At 43.9% G+C, this 13,968-nt stretch overlaps 1 protein-coding gene across 1 annotated transcript in view; it reads right to left on the minus strand.

The window, feature by feature from the left end:
* The window catches only part of TTC39B (tetratricopeptide repeat domain 39B), a 74,658-nt gene extending 62,109 nt beyond the window's left edge, over positions 1–12,549 (minus strand). The window contains exon 1 of the mRNA XM_063181301.1: positions 12,411–12,549. Coding sequence (XP_063037371.1) covers positions 12,411–12,461 — 51 coding nt within the window. The 5' untranslated portion in view covers positions 12,462–12,549. The remainder of the gene's footprint in view (positions 1–12,410) is intronic.
* Positions 12,550–13,968: the final 1,419 nt, after the last annotated feature.

Raw genomic sequence — 13,968 nt, forward strand, 5'->3', positions numbered from 1 at the left:
TTGTCCCCATTATGTTTTCTTTACTGTTCCTTCATTTGTGCCCATGCACAGCTACCTGTGATGACACACCTGTAAGACGAACACTCTGGCTGATTCAGCATGAAACTAGTAACTTCAACATGTACCCAATAACTTCTTGCCTACTTTCCCTTACAGCCCTGAACATCCTCCTCTTCATTCACACACATTACTATTTAAAATTACAAGCACTTTTTCAGTACTCCAGTGTACAAATTCACAACAAGCACTAACTGAGAAAGCAGTTAGGAGGAGTCTTTCACAGTGGAACTCTGAACTGCAGAAGATAATAAATACAGACCATGATTTCCAGGAAGACCCTCCTATGGGGGACCTGATTTGTGACACTAACATGACCCTATATTTGGTTCCAGTTCACAAAAAAGAACAAAACTGGAAAAACCTGCATTTAGTTTGCACTTCCAATCCAAATATAACTTAATGAACTCAGCAGCTAAAAATCCTATCATTCAAATAAGTAAAATGGACTTTTAAACAACCTACTTTTTTTCTTTTTTTTTTTTTTCTTTTTTTTTTTTTGTCTTGGATTTTAAGACTCCTTTGGTGTCATTTGCTGAGAAAAATATTCACTCTGAAGCTTAACTATACAACTTCGGCCATCCCTTCATCTCAACATGACTTGAAATTACATAGTTCACATTTAGCAGAAGATACAGCACTTTGGCAAAGCATCAAACCAAGTATGCCATCTTCGAGAAGGGAATGGCCATGAGCTACCCCATATTATTCAGAGCTATAACCGTGCAGCACTTCAATCCAAATGACATTAAAAAACAGACACTGAGCTGCTACTGAATGTCTCTTTCCCATGGTTTTAAGAAAACTTTGCTGAAGCTGAGTAGACCACCCCTTAACAAAGCCAGCTACTTCAGTGGTGGGAAGTAGACTACACAGGTAAGTATATTAACCTGTATTTCTCAGAGCCGCGTATGTTTTTCCTGCTAATATTCTCCATCTGAACATGGCACAGATTTAAATATCTTTTAGCAATATGCTTACACCAAGTCTTACCTTTAAATTCTTTCTCTGGTCCAAACCACACACTTAAATTTAGGCAGATTGCTTTGTCTCCAAAGTTGAGTTCCTAAGCTTTTCCCATTTCTCTTGAAAAGGAACATAATAATTAACATCTTCATCATCTATTAAAAATAATATAATATTTAGATTAAAATGGCTCAAACACTATTGTTCTTCCTTAATGCAGCTAACAGAATTACTTTTCAAAATACTTTTCTTACTGGGAAGAGCCAAAAAAGCTGTACTTCATTAAGTATTCAGTTATGCTACAGTTTATGAAAAAAGTCAAAAGTCAATCCCATATTATATATTACTTTTCTCAAAGTCATTATTTTAAATTGTTTTTGTTACAAATTACTGATTCCCCAAATTAAGGTGGGAGGGTTTAGTCAAAAATGAGGACTACTTCAGTTTTTGCAGGTTGACTCAGCTCCTTCCAGCCAGCTGAGCGAGAAGAACCTTGAATATCTGTGTAAGATGCCTCACTCTGCTGGTTTTGGCTGGGGTAATTTTGTTCACAGCAGCTAGTATATGGCTGTGTTTCAGATTTGTGCTAAACACAAGAGTTGATACTATAGAGATGTTTCTGTTATTGCTCAGAGGGACTTACCCACAGACAAGTTTTTGTTTTCTGCTTTGTTTTCTGCTTTCTGTATTCCAGTTTGCAGAGGAAGTTGGGTGTGCATGGGAGGTTGGGAGGGGACACAGCAGGGGCAGGTGACCCAAACTGACCAAAGGGATATTCTAGATCATGTGACATCATGCTCAGTATGTAAAGGGAAGGAAGAAGAAGAAAGTAGAAGAAGTAGAAGAAACATCACCACTCCATGGAGTGGTGATGTTTTTCTTCCCAAGTCATTGTCACCTGTGATGGAGCTCTGCTCTCCTTTGATGGCTGAACACCTGCCTGCCCAGGGAAGGAGTGAATTAACTCCTTGTTTTGCTTTGCTTTTGTGCACTGCTTTTGCTTTCCCTATTAAACTGTCTTTATCTCGACCCATGAGTTCTCTACCTCTTACCCTTCTGATTCTTTCCTCAATCCCACTGGTGGGGTAGTGAGCAAATAGCTGTGTGAGCTGTCAGCTGGGCTTATACCATAATATAAACCTAAAAAGAGATGGATTTACCAAATCCACAACTGGCAATTCTACCGCTCCACCATATTTCCAGTGGCCTATCTCCAGTTTTGCCACAGGTCCTCAGAGTAGCTGTTTAACCATAAATTACTATATATGCTAAAGAGAAAAAAAAAAGAAAAATATTAAATATTCTCCAGCCCTGGAAATAGTAAGTTTGCAGAAAAGGGGAAAAAAACACAAAAAAAAAAAAAAAAAAAAAAAAAACAACAACAACAAAAAACAAACCAAACCAAAAAATAACAAAAAAAACCCCAAAACAACAAGACACCACCAAAAATGCAAACAAACAAAAAACCACCAAAACCAAAAAGTAAAAAACAAAATTACAGAGTCACAAAGCCATTAAGTTTAACCAACTGCCCCAATGGATTTAGTAACAACAGCCTTAAGGGAGAGAATCCAGACAAAACATCTTCATCTTAGTCCATTATTTCTTGGTGAAAATAAAAGCCAGTGTGATATATTCTATCATCACTATAATCCCACTTCCCTCAAGTAAAACTAATAGAAATATTTTTTCTTTCCTCTGGCCTACTACTAGTTACAGACAAGTATTCCTACTCACCTACCCAACACTACACTTTTTAGAAGAACCAGCACTGCCAAGAGTTGACAGACACACAATTATTTTCAGAAACAGGTTTCCCACTAACCTCCTCTCTGTTTGGATGACAGACTGTCCTCATTCACCCTCCAATAAGAGGATTTCTGGAGAGCAAGAGTGCGTGTGAGGTTGACTTCTGGGGATGACAAGAAATCTGAGGAGTGCAGCACAGCCAAACACTGGCTTGCAGAAGTTTATATACCACTCTGCGGCAAACCGAATGCTTTAGAGAACTGGAATAAAAGCACGATTCATTCGCTGCATCACAACAAACAATAGCATTGCTACTAAGATAGTAGATTATCTTGCCTTAGTATGTGGTAACAGCATTACCTCCTTACTCCAGAATAAGATGACAAGCAAGTCTTTACTCGCTTGATAAGAAAACTTTACCATTAGCACTTGGTGTATGGGCGTAAGTCCACACGTCTGTGATATTTACTGTTGACTGAGCAGAAACCTTTTTTTGAACCCGAGAGGGCTTGAAAAAGCAGAAGGAATTTTCAGCTCTCACAAACTCTCCCATTTTTGACTATTCAAGCGAACACTTGACTAACTGTGGCACACAAGTCTTGGCCATGTCCAGGCTCTAATCAGAACACATACTAATAGCAATGTGTGTCCAACTCTCAGACTACTTCAGAACTTCAGGAAAAGAAAACCGTGCTAGTTGCAATAGTAAGGAAAGTTTCAAATATGTCCTTATGGTCAGGCAAGCTTTGGGAGATTTACTTAAGTCAGGAGGCACAAGATCAGGCATGTCTATCGCCTACTCCTATATTGAGTCATCCTGGTCCATGCTGCTAAATAATGTATGGTCTGCCAAGAAGCAACTAGGTTCCTTTTCTCTTTCAACACACAACCACTTTGCCAAGAGAGGTACCCAGCAAGAACCTTTATCCAAGCCAAGGCATCAACTTGGCAGTTTCATCAAGCTCATCAAGTCTAGAGGTTTCTCCAAGCATACTGGCACGAATATGTCAGCAAAAAAAGAAAAAACATTTGCAGAATCAAACGCGTTTCCACAAAGTCATAGCTCTCACATAGATTGACTGGAACTACAAGAAGAAAAACATCCCCCTTTAAGCTTATACATGAAACAGAATGGTCTTTCCATGTAGGTTGTGGAAGAAACAGTTCAGAGCTGTCTTAATTTTGAGTTGTGGATGGCTCAACCCTGGCGGTGTTCAAGGCTAGGATGGACAGCACCTTGAGCAACCTAGTCTAATGGGAGCTGTCCCTGCTCTGGCTGGGAGGCTTGGGTCTAGATGATCTTTCATGTCCATTCAATCCCTTAACATTCTGTGATTCTACAGTGACTGGCAAATTTTTAGCCCAATTACCAAGGCAACTGTACAATTTACAGTTGTAGTGACAGTAATTTTCACTACTCCAAGAAAGGCTACATTAAAAGATACTGGGTTCTACTTCCCACACCAGAATAGCACCAGTTCAATATACAAAGAATACCCAAAACCTTAGAAAAAAGCTAACTCTTCCTTTTGGTTATACTTTTTTCCATTCATATACAAGTAAGCATTTAAGTATCACCACCTCATACCCTTCCTCTAAGGAAAAAAAAAACCACTAAAAACAAAAGCAAACAAACAAACAAAAAAAACAACCAACCAACAAAGAAAAACTAACAAAAAACCAACAACCCAAACAAACAAAAAAAACCCCAAAACCAAACCAAACTTAGAAAAGAAGTAAAAGCAAAATGTACTTCCTTTTTAAAATTCACTTCATAGGTGCATAGCTTTCACCATTTACATCAGCTGTCTCCCTAAAAGGCACAGGGTGCTTTTTACAGTGACTCTACCTTTTCCCATATCTTCTGTACCCTTTATCTCTTGCTCTGAGGAGAAACAACTCACAGGTTAACAACAGTGAATATTAACAAAGAAAATTTAATCGGAATACCGCATACTCCTTTTTCCTTCTAGTAAATCAGTAAAGACTCAGGTTTTTTTGCCTAATTAACTTTCAGATTTGGTCACAGTCAACCAAGGAATGCAAATGCATGACTCTAGGAAGCAAGTAAGAAATGGAAAAATGCAAAAAATAAAAGTAAGCCATCTCAGAACAACATATGTAGTATAAAATTGAAGTACACGTGCTTATTTTGAACAGTAGTCACAAGGAAACAGTACCTCTCAACAGGTACATCTATTAAGTAAAGCAAAGTTTTACTTGAACTTAAGAACTTCAGGATCTCGGAAGGACAGACAAGAACCTAATTTTGTTAAATAAAAAAGAAATTACTAGTCCTGTTTAGCTTTCCATTTGCGCTGCTGAAATAGAATGGTCCTTATCTTAGATGCCAATGTGCTCTGACAGTAGGAAAGCCCACACAGAACCAGGAAAAATGGATGAGCCATGTGCCAAAGCACAACACTTTGGAAAAAGCAGGCAAGAAGAGTACAAATTTTACATTCTTCAGCTGACTAAAGTGTACTCAAGGAAACAAAATCATACAAGTCAGATGAGGATGTTTAAAAAAAAAATTATCCGTCAAGAGAGAAAGCACCCCCACCAGTGCCTCCCAGTTCCATATTTCCACCACATTCTAGTTTTTAAGGTGAAAAGGGCACCACAACAGCTTGTTTCCAGTTTCTCAAAGTCTCTGTGGAAGGGCAGCTACCACCATCTCTTACTATTGAGACTGCTGAAGAATCCTCAGTATAAACATGAGTGAGAAAATAGCCAGTGCTGCACATTCTATAATTTATTCTAAAGTTCATTATATATAAAGCTACTGATGTAAAGAAGCATACCACTAGGAAGTTCTTTAATCATAAGTGCAGCAGCTGCTGCAGCAGTGGATGAAACTCTTGAGTACTTAAACCAAGTACTAACCGGCTTTTGAATTAAAGACGATGCTGGTTTCATTTGAAATTAGCTCTGAAGATAAACTGTCCAGGCTGGTAAAGCCAGCCTATACAGTGTTTATCCCTGCTTGGGCAGTTCAAGAGAGTACAACATGCATCATAAGACCTTCATTACCTAAATTTTCCTTAATAGCTTAGTTTAGAGATGAAGCACAGATTAGCTGAATTGGCCAAGCTGTCCTTAATACAAGTCAGGGCTTGTACCTACAGCTAAGCCAGCAACTAAATACCACATAGATGTTCTTTCACCCCATCACACCTCACATTCCCCACCCCATCCCCCTGGCAGGGCTGTGTTTCAACTCTAAGGCAGTCAGTTGCAGGTGTGCTTGACACCTCGCCAAGCGAAAGTGAACTCTGGCCCACACACTGCTGCCAAAGGCATTGAGAAAAATCTGCTAATACTATCAGTTGTGGCACCACTTGGTGGCCGTTGAGTCCAGCTGTTATTCAAGTCCCAGCAAGTCCAGCAAAGCAGCACTCAGAGCTAGCATTACTTCAGTCAGGCCACAAGAGTTCTACTGTCCCTTAGTTCCACTCTCCCTTGGACTTGACTGGGTGAGTGGTCCTGCTGATCACTCCTTGGCTCTGGATTTTGGTGATCAGCTTCTGGGTGAGAATCATGGTCTCTGCTGGTGCTAGGCAGAGACACCAAAGCACCACTGGTACCCTTTAGGTCCTTGAAATGTACTTTCCTGAGGTAGCCTCTGTTAAGGATGCACAGGGCCTCAGGGGTCATCACAGTAAGGTGCTTTTGCCACTCATTCCCAATCAAGCTCACTTCAGCCTCCAACAGTCAGCTACTGGGATGCCCTTGTCACACCAGAAGTACAAATGGGTTCTTAATAGTTTGACTCTGCACTGGTGACTGCTAGAGCCTTATACACCCATGGGTCTGACATGCTAGGTTGTCGGATCCACAGAGTCTAATAATCATGATTGCCCCTCTCCTACACCTGGCTGGACCAGGGCCCCTCCACTCCTGGTCACTGGACTGTCCACTTACTTCATATAAAGAAAATAAGATTAGAATTTCTTTGCAAAAAATTAGGAGTAAGATAAGATCTTCCACTCTGGTAAACTGGAGACTGGAAGAACAATTTTCCTGGTAAAAAAGCCATTTGGGATTGTATCTTCCTACAACTCAAGTACCAGTGCCTCTAGACTTCAAGGTAGGTTTTCCATCCCACTTTCTCATGTCTGCTCTGTGATCCCTCAGACTAAAACACAGAGCAACCCACATTGTCCAACCTCTACATCCCCTCACTTGAGCAAAGAACACTTACTCTTAATAGCAGAGATACTGGGCCGTACAGATGGGGAGTAGGATCTGTCATTTTTTCTATTGCCGGAACTTCTGGAACAGTTTTTCCCATTTCTCAACCATTTTTTCTGGTCCATAAGGACTCAGTATTGCCAGAGCTGACAAGCACTTTGCCCACCACCACTGCCTCTTTGTCTCTGCAGCTACCGAGCTTTGTCTCACTATCACCAATAAACGGGCACACAACAATGGTGCATGGTGTGCTCCACTCATATTGCCACCCCTAACGGTCATGCACACTGGATTTCACCTGGATCTGTGGGTAGCTGCACATTGTGTTGGTCACAATAAATCATCTCTAACATGGCTGATTCCCTCAGGTGCTGGACATGGTGATCCACTAGCCTGGGTGGCACATAACATCTCCCTTAAAGGGATACCTCTCTCCTTCACACTTGACAGGAGTATCCTCCAGAAGCTGACAACTTGTATTCTTTTCCTAATTGCCTTGGTAATGCCCCCTTCTGTGCAAAGAAATCCCAGCTACTTCCTTACTCTAAAATTCCAGGATGGGTGAAGTCTCTTCATATATTCCACAGTTCACTCAGGGATAAGGTATTGAATTGTTGTCTCTTTTCTGTCTCCTCCTCCTGCTCTTGCGATAGCCCTACTTCATCCTACTTTACCATGAGCTGACTTGTGTGCCCATTTCTTCTTGTTTATATGAATGACTGATACCTGTAAGAGTTGCTCCACCTGCAGCGCCCATCAATGGAGCTAGAGTCTGTCACCTTCTTGACATATTTAAAGACCTTCTCTTCCTCTGATGGTACTGAGTAGGACTTTCCGTTCATGAAGCCATACTGGCTCTGACTGACACCTGCATTGTATTTGAATGCTTGCAGAGAAGATTATTCCCAGAATAATCTTCTCCACACTTTTACTGGTCACTGAAATGAGGCTGACAGGCCTGTAGTTTCCAGGACCACATTTGCAGTCCCATCTCTTCAGAAAATGTTAGCCAGATTGCAATTGACTGGGACCTCTCCAGATTCCCAAGACCATTCAAAATTCATTTAAAGAGATCTTGTGATGAATGACATTATCCAGCTCTTTTGAGTATTCTTGGCTGAATCCCATCAAGCCCCACAGACTTCTGGGGATCCAGCTACTTTTTCATTCTCATAGCCATAGTCCTCCAGCTCAGGGTGCTGGGACACGCTTAGCCCATTTTCAGTGTTGACAAGAGAGGCAAAGAAAGCATTAAACATCTCTGCCTTGTGTATGTCCCTGTTTGTGAAGTGATCATCCTGTAATGGGCCAACGTTATTTCTGCACTGCCTTTTGCTACTGACGTATCAAAGGACAAAACCTTTTTTTATTGTTCTGACAGTCCTGGCCATCTTCAACTCCCTCTGAACTTTGAACGCACAAATTTTCTCCTTTCAACAGGGAGCAGCATCTCTGTATTCCTCCCATACCCCTAATACAACGAATGCTTTTAAAAATTTTCTCTAACATGTTCTAGTCAGATTTGTTATTACCTGAACTCCTATTTGGCACAAGAAAACGACTGTCCTGGTTTAACACCGGTCAACAACCAAGTATCACACAGCCACTCATTTGCTCTCTGGCCAGTGAGATGAGAATAAGATTGGGTGGAAAAAGTAAAATCCATGGGTTGAGATAAAGACAGTTGAATAACTGAAATAAAGTAAAATTAATAATAATAACAACAGTATAGAAAAGGGGAAGGAGAAGAGAATAAAGCCCAAGAGGAAGAAATGATCCACAATACAATTTCTCACTGCTTGCTGATTGATATCCAGACTGTCCCCAGGCAGTGACTGGCCCCTTCCAGCAAACTCCCCCCAGTTTATATATTGGGTATGGTGTTCAAGGGTATGAGGCCACCTGTCCTGGACATGGTCCCTCACACCTTCTTGTGCACCCAGCTGCTGGCAGCTCATGAAAATTTTTGGTTTAGGGTAAGCACTACTTAACAACAACTAGAAATCACTGTTATTCAAAGGATGCTCATACTGAATCCAAAACACAGCATTACACCAATTAACTCTACCCCAGCTAAAGTCAGGACAAAACCTTAGAGTTTACCACAGCAAGGGCACCAAATCACCTTCAGATCTGTAAATAATCCTTAGTCCAGCTCCCTTTGGCCAAGCAAGGAACTCTTTTATCATCTAGATGCTTCACAGTCATAAACCTTTTTGTCCAGCCACACCCCTCAGATTCACAAGGACCTGGACTGGGTTTGTGGGTTAATTTTTTTAAATTGATAGGGAATCCCCAAGTAACCAATTAAGCTGGCTTTAAGACTTTGAAAAACCAGGGCAGCAAAGAGTAAACTTAAAGGGAAGCAGATCTGGCCCGCTATTTTAAGTAATCTTTAGACAGTGAGGGGGGATGGGAAAAGGGTGGATGGGGAGAAGAATTAAAGTTTTGCTTGAAGACTCTCCAGTGGCTGGGAATGCTACTTTGCCCTTAACAGTAAGTATATCTGTATATATAACTCATTCCAAATGAATACCATTGTGAATTCTCTTAAGGGGTGAATTCAGTGTCATATAGCAGTTTAAGTGTTGATGGTATATCAGGTTTGAGTTCACAACAGGCCACACCACAGGCGAACACTTTGATCACACAGTATTTAGGAAACTGCTTCCTAGTGGAGAATGACCACAAACACACTTCAACACCACAGAAGCAACACTGCACTCATGAAAATACTGAGTTTAAGAGCTATTTTTTTCCCCTAGATGGCATACCCACAGCACTATCTCATTGATACAGCCTCTTAGTCTTAGGTCTCTGGTTCCTCTTGGCAGGTTTCTTTTCCTTTAAACAAAAAACCACCAATGGACTAATACACTTACGTTAGTTTTAAAAAATCCAAAGATTTATTTACACTTCATGCCATTTTCTCCCTGTTCCCACCAAAAAGCCACAGCTGCAGCCAATGAGACATAAATCAGGAAAACAAAAACCCAAAAAACCCCAAACAAAAAGAAAAATAAAAAATTCCAAACAAACAAAAACCCCACGGTATCTGGCACTTCCTTGAGCTGCAAGAAGCATCAGGAAAAGCACAAATTTTATTCAGGGACAGACTACAACAAGAGGCAGCTACCTGGTACCTTATGCTTGGACTTTAGAAGAAAGGTTCTTGCTGTTCTATGTCCTGTTATGTAGGAAACAACTTCCAGTTTTAGTTTAACATATTCCTCTTCAAAGCTTCAGGGGCGAAGAAGCATTCACAAGTCCCTGCAAAGCAAAATTCTATGCTAAAAGCTACGTTATATAGTAGTAAGCACGCACACTTAAATCAGGAAGCAGAGCTCCCATGTGCTGTGCTCTATGTAAACAATACTATTTAGATGCATGTAGCTCATTAAAAAAAGGCTTATAGAGGTTTGCTGCTACCTCTGTATCTATGCATCACAGCCTCTGCAAACACCAAAACAAAAAAAAAAAGGTAAGACACTCAAAAACAATTACCATGTGCATAAAATCACAACAAGCTTATTAGTAAAGAGACTATACTGAACATATACTGACATACTAACTATACTGACTAGGCAAAGACAGTCCACAGTGGTCTAGACATCTTTTTTTACAAAAGCAGTGACCATCCCCAAGATAACCACGTACCCTCTCCTCCTGAACTCTGGAATCTGACCAGGAAAAATCAAAGTATTTTCTGCATTACCACTACAGGTCTGTTTCAGACTCCAAAGGATCAAGCACTAAGCAAATCAGGCACATGCAAAGAGCATGAGGTCTTTTAGGCTTACACTGAGAAAACTTTACACTTTTTGCAAGGTATTGCTCAAATAACGCCTCTTTCATGGTCTTTTATGCCTACCTTTTCATTTTATTTGTCTTTTGCATGGAAGTTTCTTTTCCTCTGAAAAAGCATTAGCATTTAACATCAAACTCAATGAAGTACATTCTTTCCCACTGTTCATACAGAACAGCTGGGCTACAACAAAGTTGCTGAATACCTGTTTCAACAGCTGTGATACCAACTATTTGTTCACTGAGAGAGCTGCAAGAGCTAGTCAATAACTTTTTTTTCTCCCAACTGGATAAAAATCTCGGCTTCACAGAGATGACTTTATCATTTTGCAGTGATTCACTCTGGTATACAATGAAATTCAAGCATTTCACATCCTCTTCACTGCTGCCACATATAACCTTAGGAAACAGAAACTTTCACAGCATGCTCTGAAATACAGGCTAACATACATTCCCATTCCCTAACCAAGAACAAGCTAGTTCCACTGAACTGCACGGCATAGCAAGTCCTACGCAGACTTTAGTCACTTGCCACATCTCAATAGTGCCACACCTCAAACACTGCGCACTGAAAAAGCATGTATTATTGAGTACTCATTCATGAAGTATCTTCAGCAAAATTTAGGCAGGTTTGCCTTGCCAACCTTCCTGAAGATGCTGCTGAAAGCATGCAACACTAAAATTGCTCATTGTAGACTGTGCAGTCAAAAATCAAGTCTGTATTCCCACACGTGCCTGCCAGGACTGCACGTATCTGTGTATCTGTGTTTAAAAGCAAGCTCCAGTTAAAACTGCCTCAGTTTGGCAGTTCCATTCTCAAAGCTCATCTAGGAGAACACTTTCCAATCACCAGTTTCTGAGAGGTGTTGTCAAGGAATCCTGCTACCGGTGTTCTAGACTGACAGTGTAACAAGGACAATCTTCAAGTTCAAGCGATCGTCTGGAGGCATTTCCGTCTGGGCTGTTTGAAGGACCTTTAATAAAACAACGGCGAAATTATAAACGCACCTTACGCACACTACAGCTATGACGAGCTGCATTTCCAAGGCAGTGTTCGTGTAAGACCCCAGGCCCACGGGGCGCTCCGGGACGCCCCCGCGGCGAGGCCTCGCGAGGCCTCACGGTGCGCCCCGCCGGGGGTGGCCGCTGCCGCGCACCTGTCCCTCGGCCCCGCGCCCGCCCGCCGGGAGGGACGCGCACCGGAGCGGCCGCACGGCACGCTCGCACGGAGGAGAGCAGGAGCTGGGGTTAAAGACAAAATTAAAAAAAAAAAAAAAAAAAAAAAAAAACAAAAAAAAAAAAAAAAACAAACAAGAAAAAGAAAAAAGGGGGGGAAAAGGAGAAATGAAGAAGAAAAGAAAGCAAATGAGGGGGATGCGGCAAGGGGCCGCTTGCGGCCCCGCTGCCGGGACAACTCTCCCCAACTCCAGGAGACGGACTCGCCCCTAGACCGGCGGTCAGGCCTGCCCCTATCCTGTCCGGCCGCCCGCCCATCAGCCCCCACCGCGGAGCAGGTGGGCGACCGGACGGCCGGTGCAGAGGAGCCCCTGCCCACATCTCCGTCGCCGCCGCCGCGCCGGCGGGGACGGCCGCTCGCTGTCCGCACGCCCGGAGCCCCTCGGCAGTCGCCCTCCGTTTACCTCCTCGCCGCCGCCACCGCTCTCCTCCGTGCCGTTTCCTACGCTCGCCATGTTCCCTCTCCGCTGCCCGCCGCGAGAGAGCTCTGCGACCGCCGCGCACCGTCCACGGCTCACAGCCCAGCGGCGCTACCGCCCCACGCCCTTCCCGGCCGCCCCCGCTCGATCCGGCCCGCTCTGGCCCGGCCCCGCTGCTCCCGTCCGTCCGGGGCCGCGCTCGCCGCCTCCTCCCGCCCCGGCCGCCCCGCGCCTCCGGCGGCCGCGCCCCCTCCTTTGCATGGCAAGACCCGCCCCCGCCGGTCGCGCCCCGCCGGCCCTCGGCGTCCGCCCCCGCCACACGGCCCGCGCTGCCTCTCGGCTGGGGCGGCATGGGATGTCCCGGGGCTGCCGGACCCGGGAGCGGTCGGAGAGTGCGGCTGGACGGGTTGGAGCAAGCGGAGCGTCTTCCCCAACTCGTGCCGAAGCCCCCGTCCTTCCCCCGTCTTGCAGCCCCACCTCCAGCCACGCTGCGGCTTCCCGCCACCGTGACCGGCTTCAGTGACCGAGGTGCCGCGAAGCTTCTCGCAGTCGTTCCCGCGATGTCCTTTCCAGTGCCTGGGTTACCTGAGCGGCAGCCGGGCCGGTTCAGCACACCTGACCCAGCGGTGGCGGACTGGCGGTCTGTGCCGGGCCCCGCCGCCTCCGCCGGGGAGTGCCGCGCCGCCCGGCCCGCCGCTCCAGGGAAGGGCAGCGCGGGCTGTGCTCGTGTGCGGAGGGGCCTCGGGTGGCCCCTGCCGCTCCGATGTGTCAGTGACCTACAGGTACTCACTCTCGGATGTCCGGGAGAAACTTGCGCTTAGAGTCCTTCAGCTCCCAGTGGCCAGGCTCTGGGGAAGAGCGGCTTCATCACCATGCTTGGAAAGAAAGTTCACAAAGCAGACAGTTCTCTGAGAACTCTTAGAGTCCCCCACCTCACCTTGTCCTGTCTTTAGTTCACAGTATCATAATGCTCTTTGCTCAAAATATACCAATTACCGCTTTTCTGTATTCTGCCAGCTGAGGTCAATGCCAACTAAAAGGCAGGTAGTAGCATGATGCCCACGTCCTACTGGTTCTCTGGTTCTCTGTCACAGCCCTTGTTAAGAAATACATATAGTTTTGTTAGTCTGGCTTCCATTAGAACCAGAGAGAGATTAACAGAGAAAGAGAATTGAACAGATTCAGCTAACCAGGAGGAAGATACAGTTTAAGAGCTTTTTGTAAGATTTGGGAATATAGTCTAGATAGGTCCTGAAGTCTAAGAACAGGCAAAAGTACAGGCTTTCAATGTAAACTGACAACTGAAGTCTCCCTACTAATCTTACATAGACTGCTCTGCTGTATCTGCTATTTTTACTCAGCTCAGCTAAGTAAAAAGGGGAGGAAAACCTAGCATAAATATGTTCACCTTTCCTGCAAAATTCAGTTAGGGTACCACAGACACACTGTTCTCCCATTCTCATGTTGCACTTGAATGAGTTTCTTTACTGGCAACTTGTTGGAAGATATTCCAGTGATATTAATATTTTCCATGATTGAACTG

The sequence above is a fragment of the Melospiza melodia genome, chromosome Z (genome assembly GCF_035770615.1).
Source record: "Melospiza melodia melodia isolate bMelMel2 chromosome Z, bMelMel2.pri, whole genome shotgun sequence".
Taxonomy (NCBI): domain Eukaryota; kingdom Metazoa; phylum Chordata; class Aves; order Passeriformes; family Passerellidae; genus Melospiza; species Melospiza melodia.